Source organism: Cololabis saira, chromosome 20 (genome assembly GCF_033807715.1).
Source record: "Cololabis saira isolate AMF1-May2022 chromosome 20, fColSai1.1, whole genome shotgun sequence".
NCBI lineage: Eukaryota > Metazoa > Chordata > Actinopteri > Beloniformes > Belonidae > Cololabis > Cololabis saira.
In genome coordinates this window covers 37,867,583-37,887,748 of record NC_084606.1, presented here as the reverse complement: position 1 = coordinate 37,887,748, position 20,166 = coordinate 37,867,583, and the positions used below count along the sequence as shown (strand labels likewise).

Here is a 20,166-nt window from a genome sequence, read left to right as displayed (position 1 = left end):
GCTCCACCTTGTGGAATAATAGAACCATCACTATTAACAGGAAGACCTTATTTAAAAAAGAATGGGATGATAAATAAGTCCTATATGCAGTACTCGAGTTGTAAAAACATAATATAATATATTACAAATAATAGCAGTGACCAAAACACCTGCAGAAATACTGCAGGAATGACATAGCAGCAGTTAAATGCAGCCTTCTGTAAGCTTTAAATATCCACTGGGCTTACATCAAATACATCAAAACACAACAATAAAAAACACTTTTCTGAACTTATCAATATGACTCTGTCCTTCACAGGATAAGTAACATGGATCACTGCAAAAACTCACAATCTTAACAAGAATATTTGTCTTATTTCTAGTTAAAATGTCTCATTTTAGTAAAAAAAAAAAAAAAATCTCATTACACTTAAAACAAGACTCGACACACAAAAAACCCCCACAATTTTCACCTGTTTCAAGTAGATTTTCACTTGAAATAAGTAGAAAAATCTGCCAGTGGAACAAGATTTTTTTGCTTGTAATAAGAAGATAAATCTTGTTCCACTGGCAGATTTTTCTACTTATTTCAAGTGAAAATTGAAACAGGTGAAAATTGTCACATTTTTCTGGTGTTATTTTTCTGGTGATGACTCTAAATGTTGAAATAGCAGTAAAATCATATTCATTGATGAAATGACATAAGGGATGGAAAGGAGGGATGGCAGTTTTACAGGGGGATGATTTGGACCGTTTTTATTTCAGGGCAGGGATGCCACTATCCCTCATCCCCCCTCAACTCCAGTACTGGTCATAAATATGCCATGTCATAAAGCACCAATCATCTTAGACTGGGTTCTTGAACATATTGAGTTCACTATTCAAATGTTCTCCACAGTCACCAGCACATTTGTATAGAGCACATTTGGGAGGCGGTGGAACGGGAGATTCTCATCATGGATGTGCAGCCGACAAACCTACAGCAACTGTGTGATGCTATCATGTGAATATGGACCAAACTCTCGGAGGAATGTGTCCAGTACTTTGCTGAATCTTTGCCATGAAGGATTGAGGGAGTTCTGAAAGCAAAAGGGGGTGAAACAGCACTAGCAAGGTTCTCTCAGATTTAAGTCGCTTTGGATAAAAGCACCTGATAGATGACAGTAGTAGGAGTAGGAGTAGTAGTGTAACTAATAAAATGGCTGGTGAGTGTAATTTCACATTGATTTTGATTTGATTTATTTTATTTTTGTACATGTAAAAAAAACACTTAATGAGAAGTTTAAGAAAACAAAACAACAAAACAAAAAATTTCGTCCTTTAAAACTTGCTATCTTGATTTACATGTGCCAAAAAAGGAGTAGGAAGAAGTGTAAACTTATTTAGTCCTACCCCCATTCACTGATCATTTAACCTGTATTTATAAATATTCACACACTGTACTCATATGGAGGATTTTTTGTGCCAAAATTAAATAAATAAATACATCATTAATTAATTAAAATGGGAATTAAATATGTCATTAATTAATTAAATGTGTAATTAATTAATTAATTAAAATTAGAATGAAATATGTCATTAATTAATTAAAATACAATTCATTTTAAGTAAAAATATACATTTATTATCTCAGCATTTAATTAATTAATGACACATTTAATTAATGATTTCGTGTTGCTGAATCATGAAATGTAAATGTAAAATTGTCAGTTTCACTCGTATGTATGCAATATTTACATACATACATACATACATACATACATACATACATACATACATACATACATACATACATACCGTACATACATACATACACATAGGTGAATATTTCTATATATTTGTACCACATGTCCCTATAAATATTTATATAAATATACTTATTTACACTAAACTGTATCTGCTCTATATCTATGTATACTGTATATCTACTTACACACATAATCACACCACACATAATTAATAAACACACATTAATAGAATGTTTTTCAGTTTCACTTTAATTCTGAAATCAAGCTTTGAACAAACACAAATGGAGGGTACACTTCATATAGTTCTGACAAAGAGGAGAATAAATCCACCCACACACTCATGATGGGCTTAATCATAAAATCAATATTTATATTATCAGTACTCAGAATACTAAGACCATAATGTATTGTTATAAACATAAAATCATTTTATAAAAACACCAAAATCCTACGTACATATACACATTTTGTCTCCCAAGGATGTTTCAGCAAAAGGAAAGTGTTCTTTATACAGTTCCAGTTTCATAAATAACATAAACCATCTCACTCTTTTGTTCTCTCTCTTTTTCACTCTCTCTCTCTCACACACACACACACACACACACAAATAAAAAAAAGAAAAGAAAAGGGAAACAGAATTAGTGAAATTTCTATTTTTCTCAAACCATTGTAATAATTACAGTCAGAATAATGGGAGTATCTATGGGAGTATTTAAATCAGACATTACTGTTTACTGAAGCTACTCTTAAATTAAATACTTACCTGCTGGATCTACTGCCCTTACTTTTTAACAACTTGTGCTTTTTATTATTTTACCTCTTTTCTTATCATGTTATTTGTTATTTATTCTATTTTATTTCATTGTATTGTATTATTATTTATTTCTATTTCCCTTTTTAATTGACTTGTTACTGTTTAATTGTGTCTTGCTGCTTTTAATGTTGATGTAAATCACTTTGAATGACCTTGTGTTGAATTGTGCTAGACTAATAAACTTGCCTTGTCTATCAACAGGGGTCTATAATCTGTCTATATAAACACGACGGCATGAACCTTCAAAATTTTACAACTTAAAAAAAATGTTAAGTCGCACTTTTTGGTGATTTGTCGGGTCAGCTTGTTTAAAAAAAAAAAAAAAATCAATCTCATCTCTCACTTTTTATTTTCACTAAATTCAATGTAGTTATTTCTTTATTTTAATGGTTTAATGGTTGGTAATATACGCCCAATTCAGCACACATGTAATGAGGACCTGCCAGCATGAAGCCAAGGTGATCCAGGTCCTGGTCCAGGTTTCTTCCCTCCTAAACAGGAGTTTTTCTTGCCACTGTTTGGCTTAAGGTTTTTCTCCCACTAGGGGAGTTTTTACCTGCCATTGTTTATGTAATAATTGCTCAGGGGTTTATGTTTATGTTTATGTTCTGGATCTCTGGAAAGCGTCTAGATCAGGGGTCTGCAACCCAAAATGTTTTAGATCCATATTGGACCAAAAACACAAAAAACTAATATGTCTGGAGCCGCAAAAAATGAAAAGTCTTGTATCAGCCTTAGAATGAAGACAACACATGCTGCATGTTTCTATATTAGTTTCTATATTGTTATAACTGGGAGAAGATTTTTTTTTCATTATGCACTTCGAGAAAAAAGTCGAAATGTCGAGAAAAAAGTCAAAATTTATAGAAAAAAGTCGAAATTTCAAGATTAATGTTGAAGTACAATCTTGAGAAAAAAGTCGAAATGTCGAGAAAAAAGTCAAAATTTTGTGAAAAAAGTCGAAATGTTGAGAAAAAAGTCAAACTTTCGAGAAGAAAGTCAAAATGTCGAGGAAATAGTCAAAATATTGTGAAAAAAGTCGAAATGTTGAGAAAAAAGTCAAAATCTTGAGAAAAAAGTCGAAATGTCGAGAAAAAAGTCAAACTTTCGAGAAAAAAGTTGAAATGTCGAGAAAAAAGTCAAACTCTCGAGAAAAAAGTCGAAATGTTGAGAAAAAAGTCAAAATTTCGAGAAAAAAGTAGAAATTTCAAGATTAATGTTGAAGTACAATCTCGAGAAAAAAGTCGAAATTTTGAGATTAAAACGGAAAGGAAAAAGGAAGAGAAAAAAGAGAAAAAAGGAAAAAAGAAGAACAAAAGAAGAAAAAATAGAGAAACAAAGAGAAAAAAGGAAAAAAAAGAAAATAGAAGAAAAAAAGGAAAAAAAGAAAAAAAAGGAAAAAAAGGTCAAACATTTTTGAAAAAGCTCCAGGAGCCACTAGGGCGGCTCTAGAGCCGCATGCGGCTCTAGAGCCGCGGGTTGCCGACCTCCGGTCTAGAGATAACATCTGTTGTATTAGACGCTATACAAATAAAATTGAATTGAAGGTGAGCGAGGGAATCCTGGTTAACCTGTTTCCTTCTGCGTTCAGAAACAACGTTGGAGAAAAAAACTGGTGCAAAAGCTGTGATGCAGCAGATATTTGACAACTCATTCTAGTAAAGATTTCTGATTTATTTCAGTCTACCATAAAAGGAAAATGATGCTTGGAAACATGTTCAGATAACGTATTTCTCCGACATGCCAAATAAAATATAAATGAGTCTGAAGTTGTTAGTTTAAGCAACTCTGTCCCTGACATGTGAGCTCTGTTTTCTCCCATCAACATCCACACAATAATTCATTCATTAGAGTTTGTACCTGCAGTCAAAACATAGCCAATCTTAAAGTCAATTGATCATTAAGGAGGATTTTACATTAAATCGCTTGTTATCATGCGCCACTGTTGGGGTCACATGTAAATCCTGCAACACTGTGGATGGGAACTTCCGCCCTTAGCAGATATTTTTATTTGAATTGGGTAGCCGGTGTAGTCGGCGTGCAGTGATGCCACTTCAACGTCAGTCAAACATAATTCATACTTTAATGTTGTGGAAGGGACTGCCCGTCCTTCAGTGTGATTCTTTAAGAGGTGGATCCGCTGTGCTGCTCAGTAACTGCTCAGTAACTGCTCTCGTGGCCGGTCAGGATATACAGATTGCTGGGTGCAGATGGGTCATCTGTTGGCTTGCTCTGAAGGATTATGTCTCTGTACAAGAAACACATTTCATCCAGTTAGCACAAATCAAACTGTGCTACATTCCCGTTCTCCCACTTAAGCTTGATTTATGGTTCTGGGTTAACGCAGAGCCTACGCCGTTGCCGTGACGCCGTCGTGAGGCCGTCGTGAACCTTCGGACTTCTCCGTCACTCCATTTCGCCGCGGTGCAGTACCCCCCCAGAGCACTAGGGGGCTGCGTTCTTTTCCGGAGAAAAGAAAAGGCGATTCATGCTCGAAAACCCTCTAATGCGGCTGAATTACAACAATTTATTGTTATCATCGTCTCTAGTTAGGGCCCGAGCACTTACAGTGTGAAGGCCCTATTGTATCTGTTTTTTTTTTTATTCTTTCTTTCTTCTGACGAGAGGGCCTTTTTTCCCCCTAAACGTGCCCCAAAAGTCACCAAATTTTGCACGCAAGCCAGGCCTGGCGAAAAATGTGATATTTAATGGTTTGCATTAATGGGCGTGGCCTAACGGCTCAACAGCGCCCCCTAGAAAACTTTGCGCCTCAAGCCCCATAATACGGTTTGACGTACATGCACGAAAATCGGTACACACCTGTATCATGTCACAACTTAAAGAAAAGTCTCTTGGCGCCATGGCCGAAACCGAACAGGAAGTCAGCCATTTTGAATTAATCGTGTAATTTTGTCGCAATTTATGCCATTCCTTCGGCAGTTAATACGGCCCGAACCATAACGTGCACCCAGGTGTGTTATACATCAAAATGTGCGTCTCCATCCTGCGACACCACGCATTACTTTTCTCTTTCAAAAGCGTTACCGTGGCGACGCTAGACACCAAAAAGCACACCCACCCTTCATCTGATTGGTTCAGACAAAAAAAACTTTGTGCCTCAAGCCCCATAATACGCTTTGACGTACATGAACGAAAATCGGTACACACCTGTATCATGGCGCTACTTAAAGAAAAGTCTACAGGAAGTTGGCCATTTTGAACATTTTGAATTAATCGCGTAATTTTGGCGCAATTTATGCCATTCCTTCTAGAATTAATGCGGCCCGAACCGTATCGTGCACCCAGGTGTGTTATACATCAAAATGTGCGTCTCCATCCTGCGACTACGCGCATTACTTTTCTCAGTCAAAAGGGTTACCGTGGCGACGCTAGACGCCAAAAAGCGCACCCCCCCCTTCATCTGATTGGTCCATATTTGATAGTTCCCCAAAAGTCACCAAATTTTGCACCAAACCAGGCCTGGTGATACATTTGATATTTCATTGTTTGCATTAATGGGCGTGGCCTAACGGCTCAACAGCGCCCCCTAGAATACTTTTCTCTGCCATAACTTTTGAACGGGTTGTGATAAAGGGTCGTGGGTGGTGTCATCGGACTGAGTATTGAGTACTTGACCTTCATCGGCCTGAATTAGCCCCGCCCCTTCTTCTGATTGGTCGATATGTGATACTTCGGATTTTCTGCCATAACTTTTGAATGGTTTGACATAGAGACTCGTGGGTGGTGTCATCGGACATGGTTTTGAGTACTTGACCATAACATCACAGCCCTCTCGGTCTGTGTTGGGTCTGCGTCGCCTCAACGCATAGTTCCATTTTTTGGGAGGTGCAGGTCAGGCTACGGAGAGGCTACGTAGTAATACCCTACGGCGTAGGTTTAACGCAGAACCAGAACTCAGCCTTTACACCTGCTATCACACCTGCTTATTGCACTTAGATTATTACTTATGTTCATTATTTATGTTAAAGTGGGTGTACCTGTTTGCTCCCAGCACCTGGAATACTCGACTCACATCTGTAATTTCCTGTGTTACCTAAACACGAGCAGAACATAATTTATCTCAGTGAAAACACACCGTTGACTAGATAAGAAACATGCTTGTGCCGGTCCAGGCCTGACAGAAAAAGCGTGGATAGTCACCTCATCGGAGTGGAAACTCCTCCCTCTCAGGCCGTGTTTCCAGAAAGCCAGAACACTGTCCTGTAAGCAGACTGGAAGGAAAAAGTCACATCACTCAGCTGCCAGTAAGAACCTACCGTCTGTGTTTTTCATATGGATTTTAGTACCTAGTGTTTGAACTGGAAAGTCAAAGAGCATCTCAGCAGCGAGCTGTTTGGACGGAAGCCCCTGCAGGTCCACAACCCGGACGCTTTCTGTCCAACGAGGAACAAGATTGATTAAGTTTATCACCAATTAGCACAAAAGACAGCTGTATGATCCATGGATTCATGTAGTGTTGTGACATGGGAACAGCTTACTTTCAACTGCAATCAGAACCGTGTCCCGATCCAGTTGGGTCACCTGTGTGGCTCGAAGTGCCCCGTTATCTGCAGATATACAAACACCCGTCTAGTTTTAGGGCCAATCCCAACACACCCCCTACTTTCTACCACTAGCCCTCCCTCAGTACCACTAGCCCTAAAAAAGAAGCCACAGATTTTAGGGCACTTGAAATCTTCCCAGGGCCCTGTCCCAATACTCCCACTACTCCTGCTTTTCAGCACCACCCCTCAATTTTGCGTCACTGCGTGGTTTACGTTCAGGTACGTAAGCGACTGCGTAGTTACGTTTGCACAAACGTCACACCATATCAGGAAGCCCAGAGATAAAAGCTGTTTTAATTTCAGCTGTAGCGCTGTTAATATGCCACTTTATTAAGTTTTAATATTTTTTCAGGCGTAAAAGTAACCGTTAAGATCCCCAACCTGGGCTCAGTTTATCCAAATAACGCCTGTTAAGAAATTTGATCAGATGTTTTCGGGGATGAGAAGAGCCGCCGGCTCGGAGCAGCAGCAGCCGGAGTACAGACGTGATCGCCAGGTCAACCTGCGCCGTGGAGAATTACCGCTGGCTGAAATAAATCATTTAGGAAAATTAATGTTGGTTTAATAGATGAAATCTAACAGTTGTAGCTACGCCTGTTAAGAAATTTGCTTTGAAAATTTTGGAATCAAAACTGCCTGCCTGCAAACTGCCTCGGGAGCTGATTTATGGTTCCGCGTTACACCAACGCAGAGCCTACGGCGTAGGGTACGGCGTAGGGTACGGTGTAGGGTACGGCGTAGGGTACGGTGTAGGGTACGGTGTAGGGTACGGTGTAGGGTACGGTGTAGGGTAACCTGCCGCGTACCCTACACCGTAGGCTCTGCGTTGGTGTAACGCAGAACCATAAATCAGCCTTTATTCTGGCGAGGTTTGAAAAAGACTTCTCAACAACGGGCAAACGAGTGATTATGTACATTCACTGAGTGAATATTATGAAAGTAAAATATATATTTCTCGCTAGAAATGTAATCAAAACGCATTTTTATGCAGAAACTAACTCAAAATATTGATTTTATTCACTAAAAAATAAGAAATGTCCGAAATGTTTTTTTTTTTTGATTCAGTCTGCAAATGACGACGAAAAGCATTCTGGGAAATGTTTCTGGCCCTGATCAACTAGGGTGCATCTGACACCACTACCCTCACGGGAACGCGTAAAATGTAGGGGTAGGACTGAAAACTAGGGGTAGTGGTAGTATTGGGACAGGGCCTTAATCCAAGCCTCGTACCCTCAGCGGAGAGAAGGAAAGTACCTGGAACTGAAACTGCTGCTCCGTTCAGCTCCACGATGTCAAACTGGAGCTGCTGGCTGTGTGGAGGTTTCCCATCAGGACTCTCCCTCACCCCCACACACAGCTGGGGGAACTCATCCGTCACCAGGACCAGCAGCTCGAACACGGGCAGGCAGTCCGGTAGCCGGGTGACTATGTGCTGCAAGAGAAGTGGAACAACAAAGAGAAACCAATGCCAGTCAGGCAGAAGATCATTAACTCATCTGACATTGATTGGTTTCTCAGATATTCAGAGGAAAATTATTTCTGGCTTATATTCTGGTCCTTCTAAAATCCCAGTCCTCCCCCTACCCCATGAGATGATTGTTTCCCCACTAGCTCCCACTAGTACCGCATCAGACGTCACAGTTAAAGGAGAATATTTATAAAAATGAACATGTCTAACCTTAAGATGCATGAACTTCTGCAGGGGCTCGTACCACAGCAGCAGGACCAGGCCGGTGGGGACGGCCCCACATAGAAATATACTGTCTGTGTACGGGTTTCTCGCTGGGAGGAAGAAAAAAAACACTGTTATTCAAATCAAATCAAACTTTATTTGTTAAGTGTTTTTCATACAAAATTAAAAATGCAATGCAAAGTGCTTTACATAAAACATAAAACTTAAAAATCCGGAGTCCTCTCCCAGCATGGAGGCTCCCCATGAGGAAAACACTGGAGCTAAAGGCTACAAGAAACCAGGATAACACACTAAAAGAGTTTTTTTAAATTGCTTTTTCCTCTCCTGTAACTCGTAGACGTATTTTACTTCAATGGAAGGACCAAAAACTTCCATCTCCCAATTCTTGGTTGAAAGACCTGATGTCCTTTTATATTTAGAGAAAATTAAATACGGTATTAGGGGTTGCTCTGATAAGTTTTCTATTTTTGGGAACCTATTCTTTCTCTTGTTAATTCTTTGGCATCCTTGGAAGATGAATTTAATTTGATTTAATTTAATTATAGGGAAGTATGATATTGCTAACCACAATAATCTTTCTCAAAAAATGAATTTATATTAATATTACAAGTTCTAAAACAGTTTATTTGCACGATGCTTCTTGTGCATATTATGACAATGGATGTTATGCTTTGAACATTTATTTATTGAAAGCACAAGAACTCCTAATTGCATTGTACTATGGAAGTTTGCACAAAAGCAATAAAGACTTTTTGATTCTGAGAGTTTAAAAGAGAGTTTAAAAGTATAACATAAGATCCTAAAAGTAGGTCTAAAAAGCAAGACCTGCTAAAACAAACATAAGAACAACTTGAAATGGTAATAGCATAAGACCTGGGTTAAAACAACAAGAACAGCTAGTTTAAAACAAGGGTATAAGAGAAAGACTAAAAGGTAATCAGCTAAAAGCCAGTTTAAAAAGGTGAGTCTTGAGCTTTTAAAAGCATCAACGGTCTCTGAGTTTCTCCAGCAGGCTGTTCCACGGACGTGGGCCGTAGTAGTGAAATGATGCCGCACCGTGGGTTAGGGTTCTAACTTTGGGAATGATTTTAAGGCCGGTGCCGAGAACCTCAGGGTCCGCCAGGGTTTACAGGGTAAAAGCAGATCTTTTATTTTATTTTTTTTATTGGTTTAGTTGATAGGGACAATGCAGTTTAAACATAGTTTCAGTACAACGACAGCAACTGATGTTCTGCACATAGAGTTTATAGCTATTGCTAATTTGCAACTCCTGTCCCTAGTTCAGACTGATCAGAAGGCCGAGACCGTTAAGAGATTTAAAAACTAATAAGAGAACCTTAAAAGCCAGAGAAGCTCCACCCTGTCAGGTGAAAAGTAAGGAGGAGAACTGATCTCAGTGCAGCCCCCCGGGGTTAGCAGAGGGAGAACAAGTTATTGTTACTGCCTAGAAAAATACCCCCCTCGTGGGGTTGGTAGAGGGAGCAATGCCAGGACTGACTTAGGGAGGAGCACGGGGGGGAAAATGGGGAAAAAAAATTTGGATAAAAACATCGGAGTGACTATTTGCACCAGGGTACAAATAGCAAACCCCAGCTATTCACACCCTGTTGACCTGTGAAAACAAATGCGTTGCCATGTGCATGTGCAGCACTCTGAAATTGGAACCATGTAATAAAATAAAATAAAACAATAGAGCCAGGCAAATGTCTGCTCTCACACTTTTGTATGAACAATTGTTGCTCTTATGTCATTGTAAGATATTTTGAAGAGATTAAATGAAGTTTATCAAAAGTGGAGTGAATACCTGTCAATCACTGTTGAGCTGATGGATTTTTTTTTTTTTAATACATTTTTTTTTTTACATTTTTCTTACTAATAATACATGGGTAAAAATAGCATACATTGATATTGGTAGTAGGGTGTAAATAGCCTAAACCTAAAAATATTAAAAAAAGACAAATATTTAATAATTAAACATTTTCAGGAATATGTGCAGCTCATTTGTTTCATGCTGTGAAGTAAGAAAAAACATGCAGAATCCTTCTACTGGCTGGTTTTCTCTAAACAATATTGAGAATCCTTGAAATACATTTTTTTAATGAATGTCAATACCACATGTTTTTGAACACATGCACGGTCTTGAGAGACGTTCAGGTTAGCAGAGGCATCAACTTTGACCAGTATGCCGCAGTGCTCTCACTTAATGTGCTACTGGAACATCTGCAGATCGTGTGTAGGCTGCAGTACAGGCGGGAAAATCTTAACTCACTTACCTACGCTACATCTTCTACATCCTTTAGTGTCTGGAATCTTCACAGATATGGCAAACTTTCTGTGAGTGGACAGAAAAAAGTTCAGTCAGAGGTCAAAGATTGTAACTCATTTTAGGTACCGTATTTTCTGCACTATAAGGCGCACCTAAAAGCCTTCAATTCTTTCAAAAGCTGACCATGCACCTTATAATCCGGTGCGCCTTATATATGGATCAATATTGAGCCTTATATATGGATCAATATTGAGCTGCAACTTCAGCCACTTCTTGAAGTGATTTTTCATCAGATCAGCCTTCTGCATCAGTTCCCAAACAGCTTTTTTTCTCTTCTCCCTCTGGATATTTTTCAGCAAAGACACTGTGTGTATTGTTGAAATGTCTTGCGACATTTGACCGTTTATTGTTAGACAGTTTTTCTCCACAAATTAGTCATACTGGTAGGCCACTCTCATCAGAGGTAAATGCAAATGAATCTGCCCAGGCATCAATGAATGTTCCATTTTATTCAAATATTTTTCTTTTCTTACATTTCTCCATACTTGGCCTTGCTGGGGTTGAAAGTCGCAACGAATTGATGGCGTTTTGGCGGGAATACCGGCTTTATATATATGTGTACCGGCTTTATATATATGTGTACCGGCTTTATATATATGTGTACCGGCTTTATATATATGTGTACCGGCTTTATATATATGTGTACCGGCTTTATATATATGTATACCGGCTTTATATATATGTGTACCGGCTTTCACGAGTATGACGTTTATTTTGAGCAACAAAAAACAATAAAATATATTTATTCTAATATGTCAAGATCACAATAATCTTCCAATTTAGAACTAAAATATTAAAGAACTAACACAAATAAAATACACTTCAATTAAATACTTAGTTTTTTTTTTTTTTCCCAAGCCACTCGGAGCCGCAGTATAAGGATGAAAGACCCGTATGCGGCTCCGGAGCCGCGGGTTGAGACCCCTGGTCTAATGGATGATAACGTAACTCCAGCCTCTACTGTAGCGCCTCAGAATGCGGTGCGCCTTATATATGGAAAATGTTTTAAAATACGTCATTCATTGAAGGTGCAGCTTATAATGCCGTGCGCCTTATAATGCGGAAAATACGGTATGTCTTCCTTTTAGGACTATCTAATTTCATGATTAAACTTGTGACGGCCCTACTACCTGTGGGATATTCTCTCAGTGAAGCGGCTGGTGCTGAGAGAAAGACTGCTGTGCTTCTTCTGGACGTGTCCTCTCTGCTCAAACAGAGCTGTCAGACTGTGGGAATAAAGCTGGGACGACTTTCCTGCGGTACGGAGACATTTATTACAGCAGCAGATAAAATACTGTGTTCTCTGACAAGTCATGATTTGCCCTTATTCACCTGAGACGGACATCAGTACGTTGTTCATCACATACAGCCACGTGCAGCGCTGAGGAAGCAGCTGGGGAGAGAAAAACACAGAACAGCATCAGACGTTTTTATTGTAGACACTCAGCTCTTCGCACTTCAGTCATTTATATTACAGCTTAAGAAAACTCAATTATCCTATCTCAAAAAATTTGAATATTCTGGGAATCTTAATCTTAAACTGTAAACCATAATCAGCAATATTAAAATAATAAAAGGCTTGCAATATTTCAGTTGATTTGTAATGAATCCAGAATGTATGACATTTTTGTTTTTTTAATTGCATTACAGAAAATAAAGAACTTTATCACAGTATTCTAATTTTCTGAGACAGTCTTGTAAATATGATGCCAAACTTTCAAATGATCTCTAAAACATTTGATCTTTTCCTCTGATGTGATAATTTCTATTTAGTCCATCCACGTCGCTCTCAACTCCCCTCTCCATTATTGAGTCAACAGCACAGAGTTGATCTTTTGTCCTGAACCTTTGGCACCGTCTTCAGCCATCTCATAATTAATCATTTTAACTGAATACCACGCTTAAATAAGCGAGTCTCACCTTCTCTAGCGTATCCTCGTGAAGCTCATTGAGGTTCAGGGTGTAGATTCCCTCCTCCGCCCCAAGGAGGAGGTACTGATCTACGGAGGAACGGAACAGGGTTAAAAATAAGAAAGAGAGAGAAAATAACATTTTATTTCTTCCTTACAACTCAGACATCTACGGAAGAGTATTAGGGCCAGGCAGGAGAAAAATAAAAATAATATTTTATCATGGCCAGGCAGGAGAAAAATAAAAATAATATTTAAGAGGAGAAAGATTTTTCATTATGCACTTCAAGAAAAAAGTTTAAATGTCGAGAAAAAAATTTTAAATGTTGAGAAAAAAGTTGAAATTTTAAGAAAAAAGTCAAAATGTGGAGGAAAAAGTCGAAAAATCAAGATTAATGTTGAAGTACAATTTCGAGAAAAAAGTCGAAATGTTGAGAAAAAAGATGAAATGTTTAGAAAAAAGATGAAATGTTTAGAAAAAAGTCGAAATGTCGAGAAAAAAGTCGAAATTTTAAGAAAAAAGTCGAAATGTCGAGAAAAAAGTCGAAATTTTAAGAAAAAAGTCGAAATGTCGAGAAAAAAGTCAAAATGTTCAGAAAAAAGACGAAATTTTAAGAAAAAAGTTGAAATGTCGAGAAAAAAAAACGAAATTTCGACTTCTTTCTCAAAATTGTATTTCAACATTAATCTCGACATTTCAACATTTTTCTCAAAGTGCACAATAAAAAAAAATCTTCCACTCTCAAATTTTTTTTCTCTTGCCTGGCCTTAATACTCTTCCATAGACATCAGATTATACATGTATACTTGTATTGTTTTAGGTTTTTTTAACTGAGGAACTTTTAAAAACTTAAAATATGCCAGGCAAAGTTTACTTCCCTAGACTGTGAGGAACTTAAGAGATACGTCTTCTTACCACGTGTTTTGGGTAAAATCCAGGTGACAGCAGAGTGGATTTTTAGAGGACAGCCGTTGAACACTTTAGAGAAACACGCTCCCATCTGAAGGAGCAGCAGAACATCAGTGACACTTCACCTCACTCGTACTGAGTTTAAATCCACATAAAAGCCTGAACTCATCATTTCAAGAACTTGTTCATATAGAGGGAATGCACATGACGTCACAGATGAGACTTCACAGCAGGTTACGCCCACTGAGTGGTAGAAAGACTGAGTGTCAGAAAGACTGAGTGGTAGAAAGACTGAGTGTCAGAAAGACTGAGTGTCAGAAAGACTGAGTGGTAGAAAGACTGAGTGTCAGAAAGACTGAGTGTCAGAAAGACTGAGTGTCAGAAAGACTGAGTGTCAGAAAGACTGAGTGTCAGAAAGACTGAGTGGTAGAAAGACTGAGTGGCAGCGTAAACTTTTAGTTTGAGCAACTGGAAAACATCTAAAATGGGAAAGAGCTGTTGTGGGATCGACTGTACTCATGGATTTAGCAAGAAATCAGAGTTATCGTTTTACAGACTGATGAAAAATAATCTTAAGAGAGACAAATGGATCGCTGCAATTCACAGAAACAACTGGATTCCAGACACCGAAACGTGGATTTGTGGTTCCCATTTTGTATCAGGTAATGTTGGATTTTTGGGTAGCTAACGTTAAACGGTCAAATCATAAAGTTCGGTGTCCTCATCACTTTAATTTTTACAACAAATCCTGCCTTGAAGTCGGACCAAGCGTCAAGACTTTTGTAAGCCTTCAAGCTTTGCTTCGTGTATTTCCACGGCGTAGAAATTAAGTACATATAAATATCAGGAAACTGGATTCATGGTCAAATATTAATGTCCATGGACCACTGGTTCTTGGTAACTGTACCAAATATTAATGTCCATGGACCACTGGTTCTTGGTAACTGTACCAAATATTAATATCCATGGACCACTGGTTCTTGGGGTAACTGTACCAAATATTAATGTCCATGGACCACTGGTTCTTGGTAACTGTACCAAATATTAATGTCCATGGACCACTGGTTCTTGGTAACTGTACCAAATATTAATGTCCATGGACCACTGGTTCTTGGTAACTGTACCAAATATTAATGTCCATGGACCACTGGTTCTTGGTAACTGTACCAAATATTAATATCCATGGACCACTGGTTCTTGGGGTAACTGTACCAAATATTAATGTCCATGGACCACTGGTTCTTGGTAACTGTACCAAATATTAATGTCCATGGTCCACTGGTTCTTGGTAACTGTACCAAATATTAATGTCCATGGACCACTGGTTCTTGGTAACTGTACCAAATATTAATATCCATGGACCACTGGTTCTTGGTAACTGTACCAAATATTAATATCCATGGACCACTGGTTCTTGGGGTAACTGTACCAAATATTAATGTCCATGGACCACTGGTTCTTGGTAACTGTACCAAATATTAATATCCATGGACAACTGGTTCTTGGTAGCTGTACCAAATATTAATGTCCATGGTCCACTGGTTCTTGGTAACTGTACCAAATATTAATGTCCATGGACCACTGGTTCTTGGTAACTGTACCAAATATTAATGTCCATGGACCACTGGTTCTTGGTAACTGTACCAAATATTAATATCCATGGACAACTGGTTCTTGGTAGCTGTACCAAATATTAATGTCCATGGTCCACTGGTTCTTGGTAACTGTACCAAATATTAATGTCCATGGACCACTGGTTCTTGGTAACTGTACCAAATATTAATGTCCATGGACCACTGGTTCTTGGTAACTGTACCAAATATTAATGTCCATGGACCACTGGTTCTTGGTAACTGTACCAAATATTAATGTCCATGGACCACTGGTTCTTGGTAACTGTACCAAATATTAATGTCCATGGACCACTGGTTCTTGGGGTAACTGTACCAAATATTAATGTCCATGGACCACTGGTTCTTGGTAACTGTACCAAATATTAATGTCCATGGTCCACTGGTTCTTGGTAACTGTACCAAATATTAATGTCCATGGACCACTGGTTCTTGGTAACTGTACCAAATATTAATATCCATGGACCACTGGTTCTTGGTAACTGTACCAAATATTAATATCCATGGACCACTGGTTCTTGGGGTAACTGTACCAAATATTAATGTCCATGGACCACTGGTTCTTGGTAACTGTACCAAATATTAATATCCATGGACAACTGGTTCTTGGTAGCTGTACCAAATATTAATGTCCATGGTCCACTGGTTCTTGGTAACTGTACCAAATATTAATGTCCATGGACCACTGGTTCTTGGTAACTGTACCAAATATTAATGTCCATGGACCACTGGTTCTTGGTAACTGTACCAAATATTAATATCCATGGACAACTGGTTCTTGGTAACTGTACCAAATATTAATGTCCATGGACCACTGGTTCTTGGTAACTGTACCAAATATTAATGTCCATGGACCACTGGTTCTTGGTAACTGTACCAAATATTAATGTCCATGGTCCACTGGTTCTTGGTAACTGTACCAAATATTAATGTCCATGGACCACTGGTTCTTGGTAACTGTACCAAATATTAATGTCCATGGACCACTGGTTCTTGGTAACTGTACCAAATATTAATATCCATGGACCACTGGTTCTTGGGGTAACTGTACCAAATATTAATGTCCATGGACCACTGGTTCTTGGTAACTGTACCAAATATTAATGTACATGGACAACTGGTTCTTGGTAACTGTACCAAATATTAATGTCCATGGACCACTGGTTCTTGGGGTAACTGTACGGGTCACTGTCAAGTCCAACTGCCTTTAATCTAAGCTGATAATCAGTTGTTATCCCGTCTTCTCCACAGTTGCAGATGTTTTTACCACTCAGGAAAGTTACGTTAATGCAGACCCTCTATCCAAAAAAAAACTGTTGTTTTTAATGTTCAAGATTAATCATCATTTAACGGACTGTCTCAGAAAATTAGAATATTGTGATAAAGTTCTTTATTTTCTGTAATGCAATTAAAAAAACAAAAATGTCATACATTCTGGATTCATTACAAATCAACTGAAATATTGCAAGCCTTTTATTATTTTAATATTGCTGATTATGGCTTACAGTTTAAGATTAAGATTCCCAGAATATTCAAATTTTTTTAGATAGGATATTTGAGTTTTCTTTCTACCAGTTGATTTGTAATGAATCCAGAATGTATGACATTTTTGCATTACAGAAAATAAATGACTTTATCACAATATTCTAATTTTCTGAGACAGTCCTGTATGTGCAAAATATCATTTTGCAAAATATCATTTTGCACATCTAGTTAGTTACGAGGGCGTTTTCTTGCTGGTTTCATGCTGTTAGGATAAACACTTACATGGACTTGAGGGGTGGGAGGGAGTCCATGACAATCAGCTCTCTAGAAATTAAACATGTTACACATAACAAAACAAAGGGCTTAAATAATAATACACACTGAAACAGAGGTGTCAGATCAACATGTTCACACAGAATCATTAGAGTTATGAGGTTAGCAGATGGCCCTGATGGCAGGAAACAGAGATGACGTGAACTCACAGAGTTCTCCGTGTTTCTCCTCAGCGTGCTCCACTCAGGTGAGAGCGGCGCTTCCGTTTCTGCTGAGGAAACAGGAGTAACCATCCTCCGTTCTGCCGCCACAGCGTCGTCAACGTACAGGCACGGGTCATTAGGATCGTTGCAGCGCTTTCTGATGTCCTGCTCCGCTGAGCAGCGGGCCAAGACTTGGGGGGGAGAATTTATTGAGGAAAAAAAAAATCTAAATTCAGTACAAGCTTCATATGTGTGTATGTGCAGTACTGGAGTTGTAAAAAAAACATCAGGGGGGATGGTGGATTTGATCATATGGGGACAGATCATTTGTGCTGATTACAAATAATATAATATATTACAAATAATAGCAGTGACCAAAACACCTGCAGAAATACTGCAGGAATGACATAGCAGCAGTTAAATGCAGCCTTCTGTAAGCTTTAAATATCCACTGGGCTTACATCAAATACATCAAAACACAACAATAAAAAACACTTTTCTGAACTTATCAATATGACTCTGTCCTTCACAGGATAAGTAACATGGATCACTGCAAAAACTCACAATCTTAACAAGAATATTTGTCTTATTTCTAGTTAAAATGTCTCATTTTAGTAAAAAAAATCTCATTACACTTAAAACAAGACTCATCACTGGAAAAAACAACAATTTTCACCTGTTTCAAGTAAATTTTCACTTAAAATAAGTAGAAAAATCTGCTAGTGGAACAAGATTTTTTGCTTGTAATAAGAAGATAAATCTTGTTCCACTGGCAGATTTTCTACTTATTTCAAGTGAAAATTTACTTGAAACAGGTGAAAATTGTCAAATAAGTTATTTTTCTGGTGATGACTCTAAATGTTGAAATAGCAGTAAAACCACATTCATTGATGAAATGACATAAGGGATGGAAAGGAGGGATGGCAGTTTTACAGGGGGGATGATTTGGACCGTTTTTATTTCAGGGGGGATGATTTGGACCGTTTTTATTTCAGGGGGGGATGATTTGGACCGTTTTTATTTCAGGGGGGATGATTTGGACCGTTTTTATTTCAGGGGGGGATGCCATCCCTCCTCATCCCCCCTCATCCCCCTCATCTCCAGTACTGGGTATGTGTAAATAAAAAGATTTCCATAACCAGCGATGGTTCCTGCACCTGCGGGGGAGCTGGACTCCGTCATGATGGCGGAGTCGGGGCCCAGCGTGCAGCTGGGTCTCTGCGTCAGCTCCGTCTCCTCCGGCTCACTAGTTAAATAGCTGAAGGCCGGCAAGGACGCTGTAGACGGAGCGAACAAACCGCTCTTCCTACCTCCCTGGAAAACACAACGGTACTTATTTTATTTTATTTTTAATTTTATTCATATGCACAATGATAAAACAGTAATTATATTAACAATACAAGGACAAATAATTGTGCAGGAGAGGAAAAGAAGCCCGAAGGGCTTATAAAAAATCCTCCCCCTCAATACAAAATCACAAAAACAAATCAATCAACAGAAAAAGAAAAGAAAGGAAAAAAGAAAAGGTAAAAGAAACAAAGAAAAACACAATAAACACACAAACAACAAATATCCATAAAATGGCAATTTCATTTCAATTAGAATCACCTATTAATTTAGCCTAGATAAGAGATTCCCCACCAAGCTGCTCCTAAACATTTCTAAGGATGATAAACTTAAGAGACCGATCTAAAGAGTTCCAGAGTTGAGGGCCATGGAATCTGATAAAGGATTTGTGACTGGAGGTAAAAGACAAAGAGGTAAATGAAAGTTCTTCCACCTCTAACTGAATAAGAGTGAATATCTGATGATAACAGAAAACATGATGAAAAGTGCCTGGAATGTCTTGTTTGGAATGAATGAACTTAAACATAAACCGGCATGTTTGAAACATATTAATAGAAAAAACTGATAATAATTTAAATTAGCTAAATAAATAAGGGTGCAGAAGGTGCTTGATGAGTAGAATATGAAATCATCTTTTCTGAATTAAAAATAATTGATTAAGGTAGGAAGAATAAGAAGCGCCCCAAACAATGTTGCAATATGTCAAGTATGGATAAATGAGACTATAATATAATATCATGAGACAGGACTGATTAACTAAGAAAAAACTCTTCTAATAATGCCGTAGGTACTGGTTACCGTCCTGGTACGGCCGCCCTATCCCAGTCAGTGCAGGAGTGTGTACGCCTGAATGATCTAGTTAGAGTTTATAGTTTTATTTGGATCCCAATTAGCTACAGCAAATCTGCAGCTATTCTTCCTGGGATCAGACAGATAATATACAGCACATTACAACAACAAATTAAAAGCAAACCTAAAGAGGTAGCATATAAAACAAAAGAAAGGAAAAACAGAAAATAAAGAAAAAATAAAAAGTAATTCTGTCTTACATTTAGATAGAAATAAAACAATTAAATTAAATACATATTCATACATTTTATAACATCAACACATTCAAACAATGTATAGTTATCATAGTTTGCACCAATAACCATTTTTAATAAATATTCATTTATTCATTATATATATATATATATATATATATATATATATATATATATATATATATATATATATATATATATATATATATATATATATATATATGGCCTCAATAAAAAAA

The 20,166-nt window shown here is 37.9% G+C and overlaps 1 protein-coding gene across 1 annotated transcript in view; it reads right to left on the bottom strand.

The window, feature by feature from the left end:
* Positions 1-4,701: 4,701 nt before the first annotated feature.
* Positions 4,702-20,166, bottom strand: part of map4k2 (mitogen-activated protein kinase kinase kinase kinase 2) — a 67,590-nt gene continuing 52,125 nt past the window's right edge. The window contains exons 18-32 of the mRNA XM_061710042.1: positions 18,695-18,851; positions 17,544-17,728; positions 17,344-17,385; positions 13,952-14,036; positions 13,046-13,125; positions 12,458-12,518; positions 12,256-12,379; positions 11,073-11,131; positions 8,785-8,888; positions 8,361-8,538; positions 7,041-7,109; positions 6,849-6,935; positions 6,703-6,773; positions 6,540-6,595; positions 4,702-4,789 (exon numbers count right to left, since the gene is read on the bottom strand). Of these exons, the coding sequence (XP_061566026.1) occupies positions 4,702-4,789; positions 6,540-6,595; positions 6,703-6,773; positions 6,849-6,935; positions 7,041-7,109; positions 8,361-8,538; positions 8,785-8,888; positions 11,073-11,131; positions 12,256-12,379; positions 12,458-12,518; positions 13,046-13,125; positions 13,952-14,036; positions 17,344-17,385; positions 17,544-17,728; positions 18,695-18,851 (1,446 nt within the window). The remainder of the gene's footprint in view (positions 4,790-6,539; positions 6,596-6,702; positions 6,774-6,848; positions 6,936-7,040; positions 7,110-8,360; positions 8,539-8,784; positions 8,889-11,072; positions 11,132-12,255; positions 12,380-12,457; positions 12,519-13,045; positions 13,126-13,951; positions 14,037-17,343; positions 17,386-17,543; positions 17,729-18,694; positions 18,852-20,166) is intronic.